The sequence below is a fragment of the Hemibagrus wyckioides genome, linkage group LG19 (genome assembly GCF_019097595.1).
Source record: "Hemibagrus wyckioides isolate EC202008001 linkage group LG19, SWU_Hwy_1.0, whole genome shotgun sequence".
Lineage (NCBI taxonomy): Eukaryota > Metazoa > Chordata > Actinopteri > Siluriformes > Bagridae > Hemibagrus > Hemibagrus wyckioides.
In genome coordinates this window covers 18,997,501-19,021,033 of record NC_080728.1, presented here as the reverse complement: position 1 = coordinate 19,021,033, position 23,533 = coordinate 18,997,501, and the positions used below count along the sequence as shown (strand labels likewise).

The 23,533-nt window shown below is 41.6% G+C and overlaps 2 protein-coding genes across 2 annotated transcripts in view; both read right to left on the bottom strand.

The window, feature by feature from the left end:
- Positions 1–941: 941 nt before the first annotated feature.
- th2 (tyrosine hydroxylase 2) lies at positions 942–15,718 on the bottom strand. Its single transcript, XM_058417219.1, has 12 exons — positions 15,283–15,718; positions 13,912–14,089; positions 12,862–12,950; positions 12,272–12,339; positions 12,036–12,086; positions 5,426–5,571; positions 3,917–4,052; positions 3,763–3,832; positions 3,488–3,544; positions 3,177–3,272; positions 1,934–2,067; positions 942–1,652 (listed from the first exon to the last, which is right to left on the bottom strand). The coding sequence occupies exons 1-12, from the start codon at positions 15,538–15,540 to the stop codon at positions 1,487–1,489; spliced, it is 1,449 nt and encodes a 482-aa protein (XP_058273202.1). The 5' UTR covers positions 15,541–15,718; the 3' UTR covers positions 942–1,486.
- A 369-nt stretch (positions 15,719–16,087) lies between these two features.
- pah (phenylalanine hydroxylase) overlaps positions 16,088–23,533 on the bottom strand; it is a 16,090-nt gene continuing 8,644 nt past the window's right edge. The window contains exons 6-13 of the mRNA XM_058417220.1: positions 22,071–22,267; positions 21,734–21,869; positions 21,340–21,409; positions 20,948–21,004; positions 20,586–20,681; positions 18,705–18,838; positions 18,496–18,611; positions 16,088–17,266 (exon numbers count right to left, since the gene is read on the bottom strand). Of these exons, the coding sequence (XP_058273203.1) occupies positions 17,223–17,266; positions 18,496–18,611; positions 18,705–18,838; positions 20,586–20,681; positions 20,948–21,004; positions 21,340–21,409; positions 21,734–21,869; positions 22,071–22,267 (850 nt within the window). The 3' untranslated portion in view covers positions 16,088–17,222. The remainder of the gene's footprint in view (positions 17,267–18,495; positions 18,612–18,704; positions 18,839–20,585; positions 20,682–20,947; positions 21,005–21,339; positions 21,410–21,733; positions 21,870–22,070; positions 22,268–23,533) is intronic.

Genomic DNA, 23,533 nt, shown 5'->3' with positions numbered 1-23,533 from the left:
CCATGGTAATGCTAAAACACATTTTGTGGCAGTACGATAAGCGCTAGGGGTTTGTGGGTAAAACCAGAAGCCTTGATGCTTATCTTGCTGCCATGGCAACGCAGATGTGTTTTGATCCAGGCTGGATTTGGATCCAGGCTGCGGTTTTGCAGGGGGATTTGCGGACTGGATCGCTCGGCGTGTAAGATGAGATACGGGCCGTGATTAATCGCTCCTGCGCTTCTGAACTCGCTTTTAAATCTTTGCACGCATTTCAGGTCCTCCAGGTCTTTATTTACATCCCAGATTTCTCTTCGCTTCACGCTAAAGACGGCAGTTATCAGGTCTGACCTTGATGTCGCTCCGTCGAGGGAGCTTTTCCAGCAGCTGTGATCAAGGTCAGTGCTGCAGGGTGGTCTTATTTGGTCTGGAGAACTGAAGTGAACAGGCACCAAATTCCTCGGGAAAACCGATTGGAAAAGATAGAAGGAGGAAAAGTGCGACCAGAAACGATCCATCAACATTAAAGCACTTTGAATGAAAGCTCTAATCTGCTGAACTGAAGCTGCTGGATGTTTGCTGAATTAGTAAAGTGTTTGAACTCAGACTCGTGTAATGTTTTATTAATCATTTATTTCTTTTTATATTTAACAGCTTTGAGCGAGTGTATGAGAGTTGTGTATTAGCTATTTGTGTCATTTTGGCGCTCGATTTAAAGAATTTATCTGTGAACCTTTTTAATAAATACTTTACAAGGTTTCTGTGCTGCAATTTTTTAATAAGTTATGTTTACCCTTTTTAAAATAGATTTTTTTTTTTTAACCCTTTTGAAGACTTTTAAATATTTAAAAATGAAGATGGGAAAATTTGATTGGATGTTATTTTCAGTGCCGGTCACACCGCTGGGTCTCAGTGGATCAGTGAATGAATCTGAATGTCAAACGCAACACAATTACAGTATGAATAGTCAAAAATAAAGATTTATTAAGTGCATGTTTATATACTGGACACGCACAAAAAGTCTACTGAAGATCATCCTGCAGGATGAAAGAAATATTTACACTGAGTATGTTCGTGTAGACTGTACATATCTCATGTTCTCCACAACGGTGTGATCACGGTGTGTGATTAGTCAGTGATTGGTGTGTGTGAGTGATATGCGAAAGGTATGTGATGGCTGTGTGTTTGGTGGGTGATTAGTGAGTGATTGGTGTATAATTGGTGTTTGGTGGGTGATTGGGTAACTGATGTGCTTCATATATGTATGGTACAGTATGTGAGTGGTGTGAGGTTGATGGGTGATTGGTGTGGGATTGGTGTTTGGTGTGTGATTGATGTTTGGTGTGCTATTGATGGGTGATTTGTGTTTAGTGTGTGATCTGCGTTTGGTGTGTGATTGGTAGATGATTGGTTTTCGGTTGGTGTGTGATTGGTGTTTGGTGTGCAAATGGTGTGTGACTGGAATGTGTGTTTAGTGTGCAGTTAATAATAAACCAGGCTTTCGGACTCATCTTTGGCCCAGTCTCTCTAACGCACTGTGCAGAATCTTCATCTCCTTTCTGATTTGGCCCAGAACGTTCTGGATCTTAGCTGCTTCATCTAGGATCTCCATGGAGCAGGTGTACGGGTCGTATCTGATTGAGAACGGCTTCTGGATGGTGGAGGAGTACTGCCTAGAGAGCAAAAATCATTAACTGTTAGAATTTATTTTATTTTATTTCCCCCCTAACATTTTATAGATTTTATTTTTAAAGTATTTAGTTAATTTTTTATTAAACATTTTAAAACAATAAAACCTTTTATTTTTCATCTAATTATTAATAAATGTATTTTTATAATTAATAGATTTTTTTTTATGAACATTTATTGTAAGTAATAAATTGTCTTAAGCAACCTACACTTTATGTGGCTGATAAACTTTGCATTTAATAATATATTTCTCTTAAGACTTCACCTCATCTTATTCGTCGCATCCTCAAAGCTCTGGGAGACGAAATACACGGGCTGGTACGTCTGATCCTGGTAGGGCTGCACCGCCGTCTCAGCGGGGACGAAGGGCTTGTACTCGGGTCCGTTAGAGAGAGCGTACTAGGGGAAGAGCAAGAGACGTATGAATTTAAAACCGATCCACACATTTTGCGTCAAAAAGCTTCTACAAGTCAGAAATTACTCAGAAATGCATCAAAAGAGCAGTTGGAATTTTTATGCAAATTTTTTTCTCCTCAATTAAACAGGAGTTGAGCTTCATGAGTCAGGAACGGATCAGTGTACTGAATTCTCTGATTTTAAAGCCCCGCCCCCTCTTTTTATTTGTCATATATACATTACTGCACAGTGAAATTTTTTCTTCACATATCACATCCTTGAGGGTTGGGGTCAGAGTGCAGGGTCAGCCATGATGCAGCACCCCTGGAGCAGGGTGGCTTGGGGGCATTGTTCAAGAGCCCAACGGTGGCAGCTTGAACTCCGATCTTCTGGTCAGCAACCCAGAGCCTTAACCACTTAGTCTACCACCTTCCTCATGCACTATGGACTGGACATGTGGGTGTCCTCACTTTCTTTTTAAGTGTATTTGACTGAGTGAACACTACACATGTATAGTTTTTTTTAAATCCTCTATCTAGGTGGGTTTCCATGATTGGCTCTGCCACTAAGCAGTTCCTGACTACAAAGCAGTTCCTGACTACACAGGGGTGATGTTTGGAAATGCTCGGCTATTGTGATTCTGATTGTATTGAATTGTTTAGCTTGTTTTATTTTTAAATGCTAACTCAGGAGCAGGGAAAAGTACAAATATCACATCAAGCCACGGGCTAAATTTCGGGGGGAGAAAAGATTTCCTTTCGAAAGAAATCTGTTTCATTTTTATTTTGTTTTAACTTGTTCCAAATCTTCACATGCCTTAATTTTTCAAATCAGCAGCATTGATTCCAAACTATGAACTAGATACCATTACAAACCATATTTACACAGCGACAATATATCTATTAATTTTTTCATGCAGTAAACACAATTAAGAACCAATTCTCATGTACAATGTGAATAGTTTCAAGCAAAAAGCAAGCGTTTTAATACCAAAAGCTTCAGTATATACACTGTTTATATTCTTTTTTTTTTTTTTTTTTTTTACTGACACACAAATCTGAAATTGAATTGAAATTGCTTTCCTTTAGATGATGTACTTAGTTTTTTCTCACCACAAGTTCTCCATAGGAGGATAAGAGCCCGGCACCGTACGCCTTTACTGCCCCGTTCTGCTTGCAGAGCCCAAACTCGACCGTGAACCAGTAGAGCTGGAGAAGAAGTGAGAACATACACATTCAGTGATATATTTAAGTGGGATTTGCAATCCTGTAAGTCTCTTTCGTAAATTTAAAAAAAAATGCAATTCCCAAATGAACCACTAGATGTCGGTAGATTGATGTATTTGCTTATCACTTTGCTTAATATACAGAAATGATAGGTTAAATGTACAATTCATTTATAATTCTCAGTGAAAGCTCCTTACTGTAGACAGCTTTTCTATGTCCTCATCAGACGCACCGAGAGAAGCGAGACCAATCTCCTGTGAAGAAAAAAAAAAAAGCAAATAGAAGTGCATAGGTTTGTCTTCTGAGCTAAATTACACAGTAACACACAACAGCAAGTTAGCTCTATAAGTATTGACTGTCTATCTATCTTATATAAGTTATCTAAGTTAGCAGAAGACGGCATGTGATTATTTTTAATACCTATCAAATAATGAAAGCTATAACACTGATGCTGTAAGAGAAAAGTAAATACCTGTGAAAACTGAGCGAACTCCTTGTCTGTGAGCATGGGGATGTGTCCGAGCAGCTCGTGACAGCAGTCCCTAAATCCAGTAAATAAAACCCGGTGAGTTTGTGTTCGCTTTGAGAGTGAATGTAAAGAGTGTAGAGCATGTGAGGAGACATACGGCTCCGGAGAGTGCATGGGTGACGAGGAGTGACGAATGTACTGCGTGCACTGGAACACCCTGAATGCCAGACTTGCCAGGAAGTCCCGCGCTGAAAGCAGACCCACGACCGGCCGCAGCTGGAATCCTGTCTTTTCTGAAAACACAAATACATCCTCAACACCATCAAGTGTTTACTGAACTCTCTGGTGTGGGAAAACCTCCCTGAGACTACACAAGGATCTAATCTTAGCTCAAAAAGGAGCTTCATTCTGGGGGACACCAGATTGTCCAGTGAGGTTTTAAATCATTATACAGGTGTAGAAGAGTAACAAACACTACTGTATGTGTTGTTGGATGAGCAACATTCATTCATTGTCTATACCTGCTTATTCTTAGGACTCCTAGGGTCACAGGGGTCAGCTGGAGCACATAGGGCAAAAGGCAGGGGTACACCCTGGACAGGTTGCCAGTCCATCGCAGGGCCACACATAGACAAACAACCACACTCTCCAATTTAGAATTACCAATCAACCTAATGTACATGTCTTTGGACTGTGGGAGGAAACTGGAGTAAACCCACGCAGAACATGCAAACTCCACACAGAAAGGCTCCAGTTCAACCCCAGGACTCGAACCCAGGACCTTCTTGCTGTGAGGCAACAGTGCTAACCACTAAGCCACCGTGCTGCCCTGGATAAGCAACATGAGCGTCTTAATGATTACAGCTACAGATTTGCATTTCTGGCATTTGCCAGACATCCTTATCCAGAGTGACTTTTTTTTATTTTTTTTATATAACTGAGTCTATAATGCTAACCTATTAGTTCCTCATGAGCTCTTGCTTGCACAGCTGAGATGATATGAGGAACCCCTTATACAGAGCACTTTACATTTTTTATATACCTAAGCAATTGCAGGTTAAGGGTCTTGCCCAAGGGACCAGCAGTGGCAGATAGATGGACCTGGGATTTAAATCTAACAACCTTCTGATCAGTATTCCATCACCTTAACCACTAAGCCACACCATCTTGGACCTGCTGTTATGTCGGTCAAGGAATTAGTTTTAACTCTATAATGAGCTCTGATCTGTTAGTTCCTCAGGAGCTCTTGATCACATCCCCAGGATCTACACTATACAGTTATATATGTAAAAAATATAATTTATAAAATTTCTATTTACATTCTAAAATTAATATTTATGTCACTTTTAGTTATGAGTTGCATTTAAACAAGCTAAGTTACTTGTGTTAAGAATCTACAGAGTTTTTATAATGAATGAAAAACTATACAAATTGTGTGTAATTCACTACTCCACCACTAGATGTCACCACTAGTTAACATCTTTCATTTTCATGTCTAAGGCGATAAATCATTGTACTGACCTCCTGTACTTTTTCTTGTGGCTTCGTTTTTAAATAATAGATTTAATGTAAGTCACGTGATGATGTCTGGATGTCCAGAAACTCTGGGGTGCAGTCGTGTGAGCTTCAGTGTTTTATTTGATATGAAGGTGCAGGTAGAGGTTACCTTTCAGGAAATGGGAGACGTCTCTGAGCTGAGGGATTTTGTGCTCTCCGTAACCGCACTCTCTCTCCAGCTGCTGCAGGCCGTCCAGGAACTGTCTGCAGGCGTGAGTCGGATAGATGGAGGTCAAAGTCCTGTAGACTTCTCTCCTGGAGACATATAAGGCATGTTAGTATCAGGCTTGGATTTTTTTTTCTAGATTAAAAGTGTTTTTGGATCGTTTAAAAAAAACAAAAAACATAGTGAACTAAAAAGCGAACTGAAACTCTAAAATAAAATAAAAATATTCATTATCTTTAACAATTAAATTTATTGGAACGATATTAGATAATAGAGATGTCAATCAGCCTACAAGAAATGTCTTTGGACTGGTGGAAAAAACTGGAGAACCCGGAGGAAACCCCTGAAGCAAACTCCAAGTTCTTTGTCTTCAACTTATTCTCTTATGGTGAGATAGGATTCTGAATTTAGTGTACTATTTGCTTAACTCCATTAAGTATTATTATATAACTGCTACTACTACTAATACTGTTACTAGTGCTATTATTACTATTACTGCTACTACTAATACTGGTACTGGTACTACAACTGCCACTACTATTGGTGGTACTGGTACTAGTATATTATTACTATTACTGCTACTACTACTATTACTAATACTAGTTCTAGTGCTATTATTACTATTACTGCTACTGGTACTGGTACTACTACTACTACTACTGGTACTACTACTACTACTACTACTATTACTATACTACCACTGGTACTGGTACTACTGTTTCTCATTCTACTACTACTGGCACTGATACTACTACTACTACTACTACTACTACTGCTGCAACAGTTGGTTTACTCCTGTTGCTGCGTCTGCTGCTGCTCAACTGCTGCAGCTGCTGCTGGTTGGTTGTCGCCTGTTGCTAGCGTCTGTCTGCTTAACCATAGCAGCTAGCAGCAGCTGCTGGTGGTTGAATCCTGTTGCTGATCTGCTGCAGCAACCCAGCAGCTGCTGCAGCTAGCTGGTTGCTGCTGTTGCTGTTTAGCAGACAGCCCAGCAGCAGCAGCAACAAGCAGCAAGCTGGTGGTTTGCTCAAATTTAGCAGACAGCTAGCAGCTAGCCTTCAACAGCCAGCTAGCAACAGCCCAGCAGCGGTTTAAGCTAGCAGGAACAGCCCAGCAGCAAGCTGATTTGCTGTGCTTGCTTCGGGTTTAAGCAGTTTAGCAACGGACTAATCGTTCATAAAGCTGCAACAACAAGCTCAGCATAGCGCTACAGCTTAACCTTCCCAGCAGCGGTTTAGCAAGCAGCAGCAGCGGGCAGCAACCTGCTGTTAGCTGTGCCTTGCCGCCCAGTTGCTGCTTGGACAACGGGTTCTTATCGTTATCTTAGCAGCAAGCAGGCGGTCTTAACGCAAGCTTAGCTAGCAGCGGTTGCTAGCGGCAGGAACGCTTAGCAACTGCAGCTGCTTAGCAGCTTAACTGGTTTGCAGCCACTGTTTAGCAGAACAGCACAGCTTCAGCTGCTTCAGCAGCAGCTGGCAAGCAGCTGCTCAGCAGCTAGCCTGGTTGGACCTGCTGTTGCTGCAGCGCAGCAGCAGCAGCAACAACTGGCGGTTTGCAGCAGCAGCTTAGCAGCGGTTTGCGCCAACGGTTTAGCTGTTGAGAGCCAGCTTGCTGCAACTTAGCAGCAGCTGCTGCTGCTGGGTTGCTGCTGTTGCGCAGAACTGCTGCTGCCAGCAGCCAGCTGCTGGTTGCTGCTCATTTGCTGCTGCTCAAGGCGCCTGCTGCTGCTGGTTGCTGCTGGTTGCCGTGGAACAAGCTGCTGCTGAACAGCTCAGCAACGCTGCTGCTGCTGCTGGGTTGCTGCAAATGGTTTCTGTTCAAGCAGACATGCCAGCTAGCTGCTGCAGCAGCGGTTTGCTAGCGCAGCAGCAGCGGTTGGCTGCTTGCTTGTTGCAGCAGACAGCGCAATAGCAGCAAGCAGCTAAAGCAGCAGCAGCCCTTAACGCGGTTTGAGCTGCACCGTGGGTTTGAGCAGAACAGCAGCAGCAGCAACAGCAGCAGCGGTTTGGAACATAGCAGCAGCAGCAGCAGCGAATAGTAGCTAAGCGGTTTCAGCCTGATTTAGCAGACAGCAGCAGCAGCTAGCTAGTAGCAGCAGCAGCAGCAGCAGCAGCGGTTTGGCAAGCTGATTTGGCCAGAACGCTAAGCGCGCAGCAGCAGCAGCTTGGCAGGCGGTTAAGCAGCAAGCCCAGCAGCAGCAGCAGTTTGAGCAGCAGGTACAGCCAGCAAGCTAGCAGCAGCAGCAGCAAGCGGTTTGAGCAGCCGATTTGGCGCAGAACAACGCAGCTTAAGCAGCCAACAGCAGCAGCAGCAAGCCTTGGCAGCTGCGGTTTGCAACGATTGCTTAATTTGGCGCAGCGTGCGCAAGCAAGCAACGCTTAGCTAGCGGTTTGCTTGAGCGCTTGAACAGGCTTCGCGCCTTAGACTAGCCCAGCAACAGCAGCTGCTGCTTAGCAGCACGGTTGCTGCTGCAGACAGCTGCTTATGCTGCTGCTGTTGCTGTGCTGCGCGGTTGCTGTGTTGCTCTAACGGACATCGTTTCTGCTTAACTGCTGCTGCTGCTGCTGCGGTTGCTGCTGCTGCTGCAACACTTTTTGCTGCTGCTGTTATATTGCTGCCGCTGGTTTGCTGGTTGCTGCTGGACATCGTTCTTAGCTGCTAGCACGAGCTGAAACGGTGAAGCTGCTGCAACTGCTGCTGCTGGTTGCTGCTGAGTGAAGCCACTGCTGACACTGCTGCTGCTGCTGCTGCTGCTGGCTATGGCTGAGCTTAAGCCCAAGCAATTTAGCAGAACTGCTGCTGCGCAAGCTGCTAAGCAAGCTTGCAAGCAGCGCTAGCAGCCAAGCTAGCTAGCAGTTTGCTGCAGAACAGCTGAGTGCCTTAAGCAGCTCAGCAGCAGCTAGCGGGTTTGCAGCAGCAGCTAGCAGCAGCGGTTTGCTGCTGTTGCAGAGCCGAACAAGCTAAGCTAGCAGCAGCTAGCTAGCGGGTTGACGCTATTTAGCAGACAGCTAGCAACCTTAGCAGCAGCCTTCCCAGCGGTTGCAGCAGACGCAGCAACTAGCAGCAGCAGCAGCGGTTTGCAGTGATGCAGCAGACCTTGTTTGCAGCAGACAGTAGCAGCAGCAGCAGCAGCAGCAGCAGCGGCTTAGCAGCTGATTTGCTTGAATTTTGCTCAGCTAATAAGCAGCAGCTAGCAGCAACGGTTTGCAGCAGCAGCAGCAACGGTTAACAGCTGTTTAGCAGACCTTAAGCAAGCAGCAGCAGCTTGCCCAACAGCAGCAGCAGCGGGTTTGCAGCTGTTTAGCAGACTGCAGCAGCTGCAACCTTAGCTAGCAGCAGCTCGGGTTGCTGCAGCGAGACATCCTTGCAGCTTAGCAGCAGCAGCAGCGGTTGGCTGGCTGTTTGCGTTTAGCAGCTAGCAGTAGCAGCAGCTAGACAGCAACCCAGCAGCTTAGCAATAGCGGTTGTAGCTGTTAACAGCAGCAACAGCAGCAAGCTAGCAACAGCAGCAACGCTTAGACGGTTGCTGCAGCAACTAGCAGCTGCACTGCTGCTGGTTGAGCAGCTGAGCATTCTCTGCTGCTGCTGCAGCAACAGCTTAAGCAACGGTTGCTGCTTCTGTTGTTACAGCGCAGGCTGCTAAGTAACCAGCTGCTGCAGCAGCAGCGGTTTGCAGCTGGCATTTAGGCAAGCAGCAAATGCAGCTAGCAGCAAGCAAGCACGCTGCAAGCCGAGTTCAGCTAGGCTCAGAACATTAAATAAGCAAGCTGAGACAGCAGCTAGCTAGCGGTTTGCTGTGCCAGCAGCAGCTGGGTTGCTGCTGTTTACAGCTCAGCAGCAGCTGCTGCTGCCAGCAAGCAACTTGCAGCAGGCAACGGCTTTAGCGCAACAGCTGCTGCTGAAACAGTAGCTGCTGCGTGTGCTGCCGCTGGTTAACGGTTGCAGCGGGGCTATCGTTTCTTGGAACATGGATTCAGCTTAGCAACTTAGCAGCAGCGCTTAGCAACGCGGTTTGGCAATAGCGGCAACTAGCAGCGCAGCAGCAGCTCAGCAGCGGCAGCAGCCTTGATTTGGCAATGCGCTAAGCTGGTTGCGCGGTTAGAGCGGACAATCGTTCTTAACTGCTGCGCAGCGTGAGAAACGGTCAAGCAGCCAGCTGCTGCTGAAGCTGCTGGGTTAGCCAGCAGGAACAGCAGCAGCTCCAGCAGCAGCAACTAGCAGCAGCAGCGCGCAGCGGGTTTGAGCAGCTGTTTAGCGAGCAGCAGCAGCAGCAGCAGCAGCAGCAGCTTGGTTGCTGCTGCCTTAGCAAGCAAACTAGCTGCTGCTAACTGCTTAGCCAGCAAAAGCTAGCAGCGGTTAGCTGCTGTTGCGCAGTTTGCAGCAGCAGCTGCTTAACAGCAACCAGCTGCAGCAGCTCGCGGTTTGCTGCAGTGCTGCAGCGAGGCTGTAGCAGCTGCTGCAGGTACCTGCAGCTTTATAGCAGCTGCTGCGCTAGCGAAGCAGCAGCAGCGCTGCTGGTTGTTTAGCAACTGGGCTTAGCAGCCAGCAACAGCTGCTGCTTACTGCTGCGGTTCCAGCTGCTGCATAACAGCTGAGCTATAGCAAGCTGTTGGCAATGCTGCCGCTGGCTGCACGGTTGCTGCTGGAATACTTAATCGTTCTGCTGCTTAATAGCAAGCAAACAACTAGCAGTTGCTGGTTAGCATCAATAAGCAGCTGCTAGCTTAGCAACTAGTTTGCTGCTGATTTGCAATGCTGCCGCAGTGGTTAGCTGGTTGCTAACTCCCAGCGGAATATCGTTCTTGCAGCAACGCTGCTGAACGGTCTTAAGCTGCTGCTGCTGCTGGTTTGCTGCAGCTGCTGCTGCGCAGTTTGCAGCAGCAGCAACCAGCAGCTAGCTGCTGCTCAGCGGTTTGAGCAGCTGATTTGCTTGAACAGCCAGCAACTAGCCCAACAGCGCCCAGCGGAACAGCCCAGCAGCAGCAGCAGCAGCAGCAGCAGCGGTTTGAGCAGCTAAGCTTAGCCAGCAGCCAGCAGCAGCAGCAGCCTAGCGGTTATGTTGCTGAAGCAGCAGCAATAGCAGCTAGCTCAGTTTGCTAGCCCAGCAAGCAGCAGCAGCCCAGCAGCAGCAACCCAGCAGCAACTTCAGCAGCACTGTTTGGCTGTAGCTGCTAAAGCGGTTGGCTGGTTGGCGCAGCTGGACTTAATCGTTTCTTAGCAGCTTAGCTGGTATTTGCAGCAGCAGCAGCAGCGCTTAGCGGTTGCGCAGCAGCAGAACAGCTTAGCAAGCAGCAGCGCAGCAGCAGCAGCTCTTTGGACTGCTATTTAGCTGCAGTTGCTGCTCGTTTAGAACAGCTAGCCAGCGCAGCAGCAGCAGCAGTTCCCAGCAACAGCCCAGCAGCAGCAGCAGCAACAGCAGCGGTTTGCTGCTGTTTGCTGTAACTAAGCAACCAAGCAGGAACAGCAGCACAAGCTTAGCAGCAGCGGTTTGCAGGCCGGCAGCAGCAGCAGCAGCAGAACGCAGCCCAGCCTTAGCAGCAAGCAAAGCGGTTGAGCAGCAGCAGCAACTAGCAGCTAGCTAGCAGCAACCAGCAGCGCTGACACATGGTTTGCTGCGCAGCTAGCAACAGCAGCTGTTGCTGTGCTGCCGCTTGGTTTGCTGGTTAGCTAACTGTGGCAATCGTTATTCTGCTGCTGCTGCTGCTGCTGCAGCTTGGTTGCTGCTGCCAGCTGCTGCTGCTAACTGCAGCCGCTGCTGCTGTTGCTGTGCTGCCGCTGAGTTACGCGCGGGTTGGCTGCTGGACATCGTTCTGCTGCTGCTGAGCGCTGGTGCTGCTGCTGCTGCTGCTGCTGGTTGCTGCGCAACCTGCTGCTGCTGCTGCTGCTGCAGCTGCTGGTTTGCTGCTGTTTAGCAGACCAGCAGCAGCTGCTGCAGCTGCTGCTCAACAGCAGCAACGATTTGCGCAGAACCTGTTGAACAGGCTGTAGGCTGCTGCTGCTGCTGCTGCTGCTGAGTACTGCTAGCTGCGGTGCTGCTGCTGCTGCTGCAGCTGCCTTAACGCTAGCAACTGAGTTGCTGCTGCTGCTGCTGCTGCTGCTGCTGCTGCTACTGCTGTTGCTGAATGCTGTAGCGGTTGCTGGTTGCTGCTGGTTTATCGTTCTTAGCTTAGCAGCGAGCAGATTGCTGCTGCTGCTGCTGCTGGTTTGCTGCTGGTGCTGCTAGCTGCTAACTACTGCTGCTGCATTTAAGCTGGTGCTTAACGGACAACTGTATCGCTGCTTATAGCAATGGTACTGCTGCACACTGCTACTACAAATCGTGGTACTGATACTAGTGCTATTATTACTATTACTACTTCTATTACTGGTACTGGTACTGGTACTACAGCTACTACTACTAATACTAGTGTTATTATTACTATTACTGCTACTACTAGTGGTACTGGTACTAATGCTACTCACACTGCTACAGTAGTTGCACAGCCTCAGGACCAGAAAATTGAAGACAAAATCATTTTTATTTACGATATTTAGTTTGATATATGGAACCCACCAAGTGGCCACTTCTTCCGGAGTGTATTCGACATATGGTAACGGGTCACCCCTGCAAACAATCACAAACGTTTCGTTAATTCACCTATATGACTTTACCTCCTGAGATAAACAAACCCATCCATCATTCCATGCACTCTTTCATTTAATTATTCTTAAAAAAAATAATTCAACTCTGGAGATGTAGCTGTGAATGTAATACCTTCTACATGAATGATAAATAATGAGCCTACTTACTGTTTGAAGTTGAAAGCCAGCTCAGAGATAAACGCTCTCCGCTTTCGGTATTCCGGATCGCTAAATCCCTAGATCGAGTAGAAACCGAGTGGATCATGAATTCAGGATTCCGAATGGTCGGCAGTACAGAGACAAATCACAGGCGTCTATAGCAACAACTATAGGGATTAATTGTAGTAAAGTGTGTGTGTTTTTCCGTAAGGAGAGGTTTGTTTAACATTCGGAAGGAGTCTCCAGTTTCAGCACTTTGTAACGTTTAATGGCAGCAATAATACGTTTTCTGATAGCTTCAAGAGCAAGAAATTTTCTTGAATTTTGGAAAAAGAGAGATGCTGGCGAGGAAACGAGTGTTCAGAATGTAAGTGAGATCAGGAACACTCTATAAAATGAAATAGATTAAAAACTATGACGTATGATAATGCTTTTTAATAAATGCAAATTGCTGGGGTGTAGACAGAAACACGACACTTCTTATCGGGAATAACACATCATTCATCATACAGCTCTGTCGTTGATTACTTTTCTATAACAGCATGACACACGGAGTATTAATCCTTAATTACTTTATTATATCATTAGAGGTTACGTACAGGATGATCTTGGTCCAGGTCCGGGTCATACTTTGTAATTACGTGATTGCATTTGTCCAGATCACTGATCTTTCGTGGGAACCAGGGAACTAAAACGATAAAAAAAAGTAAATAATAATAATAATAATAATAATAATAATAATAATAATAATAATAATAGTAAGGGTTAAGTTCAAGAATATACATACTGTATAAATTAGCACACTCTTCAGACAAAACCAAAGCAATGAAGTTTAATTTAATCAAGATTTAGTTTCAAAATATGTTATAAGTTTATTATCTTGGATTATTCTATCCATCCATCCGTCCATTTTCTATACCCGCTTTATTCCTAATTAGGCTCACAGGGATCTGCTGGGGCCTATCCCAGCACACATTGGGCGAAAGGCAGGGGTACACCCTGAGCAGGTCGCCAGTCCATCACAGGGCTGGATTATTAAATTTATTTACAATTGTTATAGTCAGGCTAATATTTTTCTGGTCGTGATGTTTAGTTGCTCTCCATATTGTATTGTTCTCATTGCAAAATTATTCACTGAAATAATGATTTCGTATAAAACGTTTTTTAAAACATAATTCGATTTAATGTCTTATTCTCTCTGGTTTTAAGGAAATAGAGAAGTGTAACTTAATGAGACGTTACGTAACAAAGAAAATTAAGGAAATTAACTGTAACATGACGCCATTGTGATAAGTGGGCGGGGCTTAAAGTCTTCTTAAATGTTTTAAAAATGACTGCGGTCGACAAAACAAGTTTATTAGGAAAAAAAAACAACAAAACAAAAAGCAGGTGAATAACCAAACTTATATAAACTGAGTGTAAATAGAGTTTAAGAGAAGATATGTCATAGATGAAACTTAGTTAAAAATTAGTTTAAAAAACAACAAAACTATGAAATATGTTTTCACTGATTTTTCACAGTTCCAGGAAACATTTCTACTAAAGGTACAAGAAATAATACAGTTTAAAATGTTTTCCTTTTTTTCCCTCCTGATATTTCGTTATCTTTTTTCTGGATTATTTGTATGTAAGTGTAAAAGTTTACGCACCCCGGTCGTCGTGCAGTAGCCGCACTTCGTCTGCGACTCTCCTGAGCGCGTTCATAAAGGCGTCCGTGTCCGAGCTGTGGACTTCACATTGCAGGAAGAACTCCAGCTCATCTGAGGACATTTTCTTACACCTCCGAGATGCACGAGTCTCCAGGTGGAGCAGCTTCGCCTCAAAGGTCTTTCATTAGACAAGAAAGCAAGAAAAGAAGAGAGAAAACTTTAGAAACTCGAACCCGACTCGCGCGCACTGGTCATTTATTTGACAGAAAACATGGTTAAGAAGTTTTTTTTTCTCCAAAGCGACACGGATTAATGAAAGCTTGGTTGTTTGGTTGATTGACAACTATCAATGTCCCGTTCATTATCAAGCTTAAAAAAATCTTTCGTGCCTTCTCACGATGTGCGGACTGTCAATTATTTCTACAGATCTGAAAATCTGTCTTATTTCACAATTCACACCTGAATAATATGCGATCGAGTGTAAACAAAAAAAAGTGTGGAAAAATGCAAATAAAAAAACAATAAATACATTTTTAATTAAACGAATTTAATTAATTAACTTGGTATTTATTTATTTATTTATTTAAGTTTTGAGACAGCACTTGATGTGATTTTTCTGTAACAGATGGGGGCTATCGGGGCTAGATCTCTATACTGTGTGTAAACTATATTTTTAAACCTTTTGGCTATTTGTGTTGTTTTGTTTACTAAACATATAATAATAATAACAATGATAACAACAACAACAATAATAATAATAACAATAATAAATATGAGGCCAGAAATGAGATTCAGTAATATTTGGAGGATTTTTTAAATGTTAAGTTAATTTACACAATAATTATTTTTTAATAATTATTGATTGATTGATTAAGAAAACGGTTTTCCTGGTCATAATCTGGTCGATAATCATGAAAAAAACCTACTTATGACCCCAGATGTATAGACCAGATAAACCGTCTAATTCAGATCTTTTTTTTAAAAAACACACAGAGAATAAAAGAATACTAAACTGTACCTTTCCTTATCGCTGAGATGGCAACCTTTAAAGTGTACCTTTAATTCAGATGTTACTATTAAGAAAGGCAATAACGATCCATTCATATACATTAGATTATTTTAAATATATAAAAAAAAATGGAAAGGAAGAAAGGAAGCACACTTGATGGTTCCACTCCATGAGGAAATGTTCAGTTTTGTCCTCATTATTCAAACAGGGTGGACTTGATTGAAATCAAATAGAAGCCTTTTTCCCCATGCGTGTTTTAATATCCCTTTTGATTTAAAGGATATATTGACCTAAATAGGATTTATTACAAAATGATCCAATACTATAAAACGATTTCAGAGCGCGCGCTATCAGTGACTCACCTCGAAGACTTTCCCCGCTTTGAAGAAGCCAGCGTGTTTGTCGTTCTTCTGTGTAAAGAGCAGGTGGAGAGTCACTTTACCGCTTTTCTCTTCGAAAACCAAGTTGTCGCCGCTGCGTGATGGACCCGGAGACGCAGCTGTGCTCTCCCTGTCTCTCTCTTTGTCTCTCTCCCTCTCCCGGTCTCTGCGCGCATCCTCGATGAGACTCTGCTTCCGGCCGCTGAAAGGCACACTCTGCGCCACGCTCTCCGTTTTCATTTCAGGCCTCTGTGATTCTCTCAGCTACGACTTGCCTTTAATCTTCCACCTGTGTCCGGTCATGAGCCGAGCGATTTATATACAGGAGGAAATCGTGAGGACTTTATGTAAATGCAGGTGTACGCAGGAGCGCGACTCCGTGTGCGCAGCGCTGCGTCACGCGTCTTCGCTTTCTTCCATTTTAAGAAGCCCGAAAAAAGACAGCGGTTACCAAACCACCCTCATATGAGCTCCGGCGATGGGATTTAGTGCGTGTGGCAGTGTAGGTAGTCTAGATTTAACGAAATAAAACGAGCTCGGAAAGGCTTTTTTCCCGTGGAAGAAAACCCAGAGGAAATGGAATGTAAGATACTCTCCAAGGTACTGAAATAATAATAATAATAATAATAATAATAATAATAATAATAATAATAATAATGATGATGATGATGATGATGATAAGTAAATCTTTTTTGTTCTACTGCTTACAAATAAATTCACAGAATCTATATTACGCTCAAAATATCAATAATTAAGACGCTATTTCAGACAGTTCACAAGCATTCCATACATTTTCTCACAATTTTATTGTCAACACTTCTATCCAATATGGTCAACACACAAATATATTGGCCGAGCAGTTATATAAGTTTAAACACACAGGCATAGATGAAAAAAAATTAAAATGAGAAAGATTTATATTAGACGAAGACATGAAGCTTAACATTTATTTAGCTCATTCTATCTCTACGTCTATCAAAAGGTTATTAAACACAATAGAGCAGAGACCTTATAAGTAACCTGTTATTATCACGGTGTCGATTATTTTGAGATAATTACTGGTTACTCAGTTCTATGTTTTGGCGCAATGTCGGATGATTTAAAGGTTAGTTATATAAAATTTGCGCTTTTTGAGCCAGAGATAAAATATGAATATTAAAGCACAAAAAAAAAATCTGAAAGGAAATATGCACATACAAGTCTACTATTAGATCAGGAAAATAGTAATATAGCCTGATTTACATCTAAAGGAAGTCCCTTTTTCCCTTTTCTAATAAAAAGAACAGTTTGGTCAACAGTCGGAAATTAAATTCGTATATATATAATTCTGTTAATACTGAACTATAGCATGTGTTACAAATTAAAACATGAACATAATGATGCAAGTTAAAAATAAAACAAAGGGTAGGATTTAGAAGGTTCATATGTGGTCTACAATTAAAAGTCTACAAAAGTAATTAAAATGATTAAAAGTTACAAATGATTTAACAGACCAATCAAGTACCTTAATAATGTAGTGTAATGACCTACATTAATGACTGTATTATATTTCAGCCTACAAACTAAAGCATAAATACTAGGATATAAACATTTTGTAAAATACAGGATAGTACACATGCAAACCTCATATAATCATATCATATCATATCATATCATATCACCTTTTAAATGTCATTTGTATAAGAATTTGATAATTGTCAGTCACGTGTTCCAATATTTTTGCTCACTTAAATGTTTGGCCTGATTCAGAAGGTCCTGTGTTTTTAAGCTGTTAAACATATTTAGATTGACTCATTTTAAACTCTCTTCTTATATTCATATTTGGATCCAAAAACACTTTGGCCTTGCTGTTCCAATAGTTTTGGAAGGGACTGTCTCAATAATTCCTGCAATCTGCAAGATCTTGTCCATCGACAGTTGCTCTAATTCATCTTCTGCAGAGCGCTGCACAGGATCCCCATCTCACCTGAAACAGAAATAATAAAGAGCGCTTTATTCAAAGTATGTTTCAACTATTCATTCTTTTAAGCTTCTTAAAGACATTTTCATTGGAGGGCCCAGAAGTTTTCCTGTGACCATCAGAGTAATGATTAGCATGTTGACGAGTATACTCCTCTTCATGATAATAAGAAAGATATATACTGTACAAATATACTGAAGATCCCTAAAGGGTTCTTAAACATATGGAACCCTACAAATGTGTGTATCTGTACCAAAAATATTTTGAAGCAAAATATTTTGAAGCTACGCTCTTAAAAAAAGGTCAAATCTAGCAGAGTCAAAGCTGTTCTTTGGCTTTTGTGTAAAACAAGGGTTTCAGCAAGGGTTCGAATAAGATAAAGAGTAAAATATAAACCCCCTAACTGACCCATTTGTGGAACTCTTAAAGGTTCTACACATAACTGTATCACAAACAGTTTCCCTACCTGACAGGTTCCCATAGCCAACCTCAAAACCTTTAGAAATAAAGCTGAGAACCCTTTAGAAATAGAACACTTATATATTCTTTGTAGAACCCTACAACACTATCTGACAGGTACATTCTCTTTACCAAGCTAAACTATGAATCCGTAAGGGGTTTGGTGCCACGATCCTCTGATGGAATCTTTAAAGGTTACATGTAGGTAGAAACCCTTTAAGAAGTTACATTCAATAAAAAGATCAAATCTATAACTAGAGAACATATTTCCACTTTGTTCCTATGGAGGATCGCTGAAAGGTTCTGTGTAGAACCCTATAACAGTGTTTTCCTACCAAAAAAATGGATTTAAGTAGAAAATCAGATAAATAAGATAAAAGGTATTATGTAGAATTATTATGTTTTTTGGCCCTTCTTGTGGACCCCTTAAAAGCTCTTTAACACAGAAGGTAGAACCACAGTTATGTGTCATGGCTAAAAAGGAGCTAATATATATTTTTTCTTTCTGTGAGAACTATTAAAGGTTCTAAGTATAGGCTATTAAAACAGAGTGTTTTCCATTGGTTTCATTCCAAATCTCCTGTACTTGAGTGAAAGTAAAGATATCCTACTTGAAATATTAACTATTCAGAGAAGTACAGAGGAACCCCTTTTCAAAGATTTTAAGAAACCTTTTTCTTTTACATTTTATGGATATATCCATAATCACAATATTTCCAATTGAGAACAGCTATTTACACGATCTGTTCAAACAAGAAACAAAACTAAACACATACTACTGATGCTGTCAGCCAGGTTGCTCAGTTTCTGTGTGTTGTCTAGAACCTCAATGCTCTGAGTGTAGGCATTATAGCGCAGAGAGAACGGTCTCGGAATGGTGGCAGCATACTTCCTGTGATATGTGAAAAAACACTAATCAGTCATGAGGAGAGATGATAAGTATTCTAATGAAAGAGCTGGACTGAGCCTTTACAGTCACGTGTACCTGACTTTCTCTTTGCCGTCCTCAAAACTCTCGGCTATGTAGTAAACCGGCTGGAATTCGGTGATGGGGTATTTCTGCATGCTGGTCTTCTCTGGCTCGAAGGGCAAGAGTTTTGGCTTGTCTGACAGACAGTACTGCAGGAGAGAGATCAGTCAGTTTGATTACATATCATGTTGAGTCACTAAATTATTTGCTTTAAAGCAAAAAGGTAATAAATAAAATCTGACGCTATATTTACTTCACTAGTATCTAGCTGTTACATTGTTCATGCAAACAATGCTAACAATGCTAATCTGTCAGGAATACACAGACAGAGGTGTTGACAAATGACCAAGAACTGGAATTCCATTTAGCATAGATGTATATAGCTGTTATGTTTATTATACAAACAAAGTAAATATAGAAATGTGTCGCTAATATCAACATTATTATTATTACAACTCAGATATGTTTAGAAATGATTAAGAAAGGGCAGAGTATAAAAACTACACTGTAACTATGCCTATCGTAGCTGTATAAGGCTGTTAATTATGCTATACAGGTAATATATACATAGAAATGTATTTCTAATATCAACTTTTTCCTCAGATGTGTTAATAAATTAAAATTATGAATATTACAGCATAATTACACTTAGCATAGCTGAATAAAGCCTTTATTTGTGTTATACAGATAAAGTAAAAATAGAAATGTGTCGCTAACATCAACATTTTCCTCTGATGTGTTTAGAAATAACCAGGAAAAAGCGAAGTATGAACATTACACTTTTTCTTATGCTTATCATAGCTGTATAAGGCTGTTAATTATGCTATACAGATAATGTAAACTTAGAAATGTTTTGCTAATATCAACATTTTCCTCAGTTGTGTTGATAAATGAATAAGAAAATGAACTTTCTAATGAAAAGTATAATGTAATTGTTCTTAGGATATCTTCATAAAGCTGTTATTTGTATTATACAGATCATGTAAAGACAATAGAAATGTATTGCTTATATGTGATGCTTTTCCTCAGATGTGATGATAAATTACTAAAAAATGCACAATATTATAATATTTTCTACGTAAAGCTAAGCAATTTCCATAGCTTTACATAGCTGTTATGTTTATTAAACAGATAAACCTAGACATTTTCTCAGTTATGTTTAGAAATTACTAGAAAAAAGACACAGAATTATGATATTTACACTGTAATTACGCTTACAATGGCTGTACATTGCAGTTATTTATTTAATCCAGCTAATCTGTGAGGAATATCAGCACTGTTCTCAGACGTGTTGATAAATTACAAAGAAAACGCACGGTATTATGAACACTACACTGTAGTTACACTTAGCATAGCTGTACGTAGCTGTTATTTTTGTGATGCAGATCATGAAAATGTAGAAAAATATTGAAAATATCAACATTTTCCTTAGTTATGTTAATAAATAATTACGACAAATCAATATTTGACTAAAAATACACCATAATTACACTTAGCCAAACTCTATCATGTTTATTAAACAGACAAGGTAGATAAAAGAAATCTTTCAAGAATATCCACATTTTCCTCAGATTCCTTGATAGATTGCTAAGAAAAAACACAAGATGATTAAAACTATACTTTAATTAATCATTGCCATCGCTTGATAGAGAACAGGTTAGCCATGTGCTCCAACATGTGAGAGAAAAAAACAAAACAAAAAACACCACATCACAACTTTTAAACTTAGCCAGTGCTATCAGAAAACGTCAGCTATAACCAGTATATTTATTGGACAGTAGAAATAAACATCTCTAGCGCCTTGGTACTTTTACCCCTTTTAGCCCCAAGAGAACACTGTTTACCAAGCTGCATAATTAATTGGCAATTATTTAGTAATGGTAATGACTTTCTCACCTGTAATTCCCCAAACGAGGAGAGCAGACCTGCTCCATAGGCCTTAATGTCGTTTCCTTGTTTACAAAGCCCAAATTCTACAGTAAACCAGTAAACCTACAAATACACACACACACACACACACAAACAAATGAAACTTATAAGATAAAAAGAATACCCAAAATTACCACAGATTTAGCTGCATTCGCTAAGCTAGTCAGCTACCTAACTACAACACTATTCTACATCTAAACAGCTAGCTCAGCTAATAGTACGTCTCCAACAGTAGCTACAGTTAGCGGTTAGCGAAGGTTGTTTTTGATATTACATTCTGCTAGTTAGGTTATGTTAACTCTAACTGACTATAGCTAGGGAATACACACTGTAGCAAGCTTCTCAATGTACTCATCAGGGGCTCCAAGGGACGCCAGGCCAATTTCCTGTCAAGAAAGAAAACCGATAAGATATTAATTATTCAGTGCAAAAGTTTACCCCCCCCAATTGTTTCTACAGTAAGGGATAAATGAACAGCAAAAAGACTACAATTTGACGAATTACACGAATACCCATTTAAAGATAAGCATACAGCTGTTAAATCTAAGTCAGCAGGTGTCTTTATAAAGTTTTCACCCCCTTATATTGTCATTTATCAGAAAGCCACATGGTTTCCCAAAAATGCAGATATGATGTTGCAGTCAAATGAATTGACACCTCAATATTTCATTACATTTTGTCTCCAATAAACTGTAGTATTTATATAAATGAAGAAGCAAACCTGTGAGAACTGAGCAAAACTAGCATCCGCAAACAGAGGAACATGTCCCAGCAGCTCATGGCAGATGTCTCTAAAACCAGGAATATTTATTTATTACTTTTTTATTATATGGAGTTGAATCAATTTACTGCTGAATTTAAGCAACTGGCCACGTATATGGGGCAGTGATGACTTGACTTAATGGTTAAGGGTGCTTGTGTGTGTGTCACAATATTCACAATTTTACAAGATGTTTGATAATATAATACCGTATATAATTTTGTATATATACATTTTATATTTAACATTTTGTATATATAGAATATTTAATTTATATTTATATTTCTTGTGTAATCTCTAGCAAAAGAATTTCCTTCAGGATTCATTAAGTTCTATTTTATCTTATCTTACTCACGGCTCAGGTGTGTACATGGGCTTGGATCCGTGACGGATGTATTGGGTGGAATGAAAGACACGGAAAGCTAAACCAGCAAGGAAGTCCCGAGACGACAGCAGCCCTGCCACTGGGCGGAGACGGAATCCGGTGCATGCTGGAAAAAAAATGCATTTAGCAGCTTATTTCTTTGATAAAGTGAACAGTTTATCACTGCTATAATGCAAGTGCTAACTGGTTTCATGAACATTAAATGGAACTATAAAGTATGATGTTGTTGATGAATTTCCCATAACATTCTCCTTCCAAGTGTTTTATTCCGAAGCTATTACATCCTGATCTGAACTCTGAGTCTTACACTGCAGGAAGTTGGAGACGTCCTCGAGCTGAGGGATGTTGTCCTCGCGGTAGCCGCAGTACTCCTCCAGCAGAGGGAAGACGCGGTTGTGTTCACGACATGCGTGAGTGGGATACAAGGTCTTCAGCTCCCTGAATACGATTCCCCAGGTGGCCTTCTCCTCCTCTGTGTACTCCACACATGGGATTGGCTGACCGCTGTGGACAGAAGGTGAGACTACATGGAAAATAAACTCCTGAACCACCAAAACCTCCTAAACCCACGACACTACCTCCTAAGGCCAGAACCAAGGATACCATTTTCTAGACCCAGAACCCAAGATGCCACCTCCTAAACCCAGAACCCACAATATCACCTCCAAAACCCAGAATCCAAGATACCACCTCCTAAACCCAGAAACCAAGATACGACCTTCTAAACCCAGAACTCAAGATACCACCCCCTAAACCCAGAAACCAAGATACGACCTTCTAAACCCAGAACTCAAGATACCACCTCCTAAACCCAGAAACCAAGATACTACCTTCTAAACCCAGAACTCAAGATACCACATCCAAAACCCAGAAACCAAGATACTACCTTCTAAACCCAGAAACCAAGATACCACCTCCAAAACCCAGAATCCAAGACAGCACCTCCTAAACCCAGAACCCAAGATACCACCTCCTAAACCCAGAAACCAAGATAGCACCTCCTAAACCCAGAACCCAACATATCACCTCCTAAACCCAGAACCCAAGATACCACCTCCTAAACCCAGAAACCAAGATACCACCTCCAAAACCCAGAATCCAAGATAGCACCTCCTAAACCCAGAACCCAAGATACCACCTCCTAAACCCAGAAAACAAGATAGCACCTCCTAAACCCAGAACCCAACATATCACCTCCTAAACCCAGAACCCAAGATAGCACCTCCTAAACCCAGAAACCAAGAGAGCACCTCCTAAACCCAGAACCCAACATATCACCTCCTAAACCCAGAACCCAAGATACCACCTCCTAAACCCAGAAACCAATATAGCACCTCCTAAACCCAGAACCCAACATATCACCTCCTAATCCCAGAACCCAAGATACCACCTCCAAAACCCAGAAACCAAGATACCACCTTCTAAACCCAGAACTCAAGATACCACCTTCTAAACCCAGAACCCAAGATACTACCTCCTAAACCCAGAACCTTTTGAGATACCACCTCCTAAAACCAGAACTCAAGATACCACCTCCTAGACCCAGAACCCAAGATGCCACCCCCTAGACCAGAACCCAAAATACTTTCTAAACGCAGAACCCCAGATACCACCTCCTAGACCCAGAACTTTAACTAGTTCCACATGGGGTTTACACCTCACATTTGAATTAGTATACATCTGTTAGTGAAACTTATAGGCAAAAACTCTTTTAAGAAGTAACATTACTGTAAAGTATTCACTTTTGGAAATATAGTATAAGATATTATA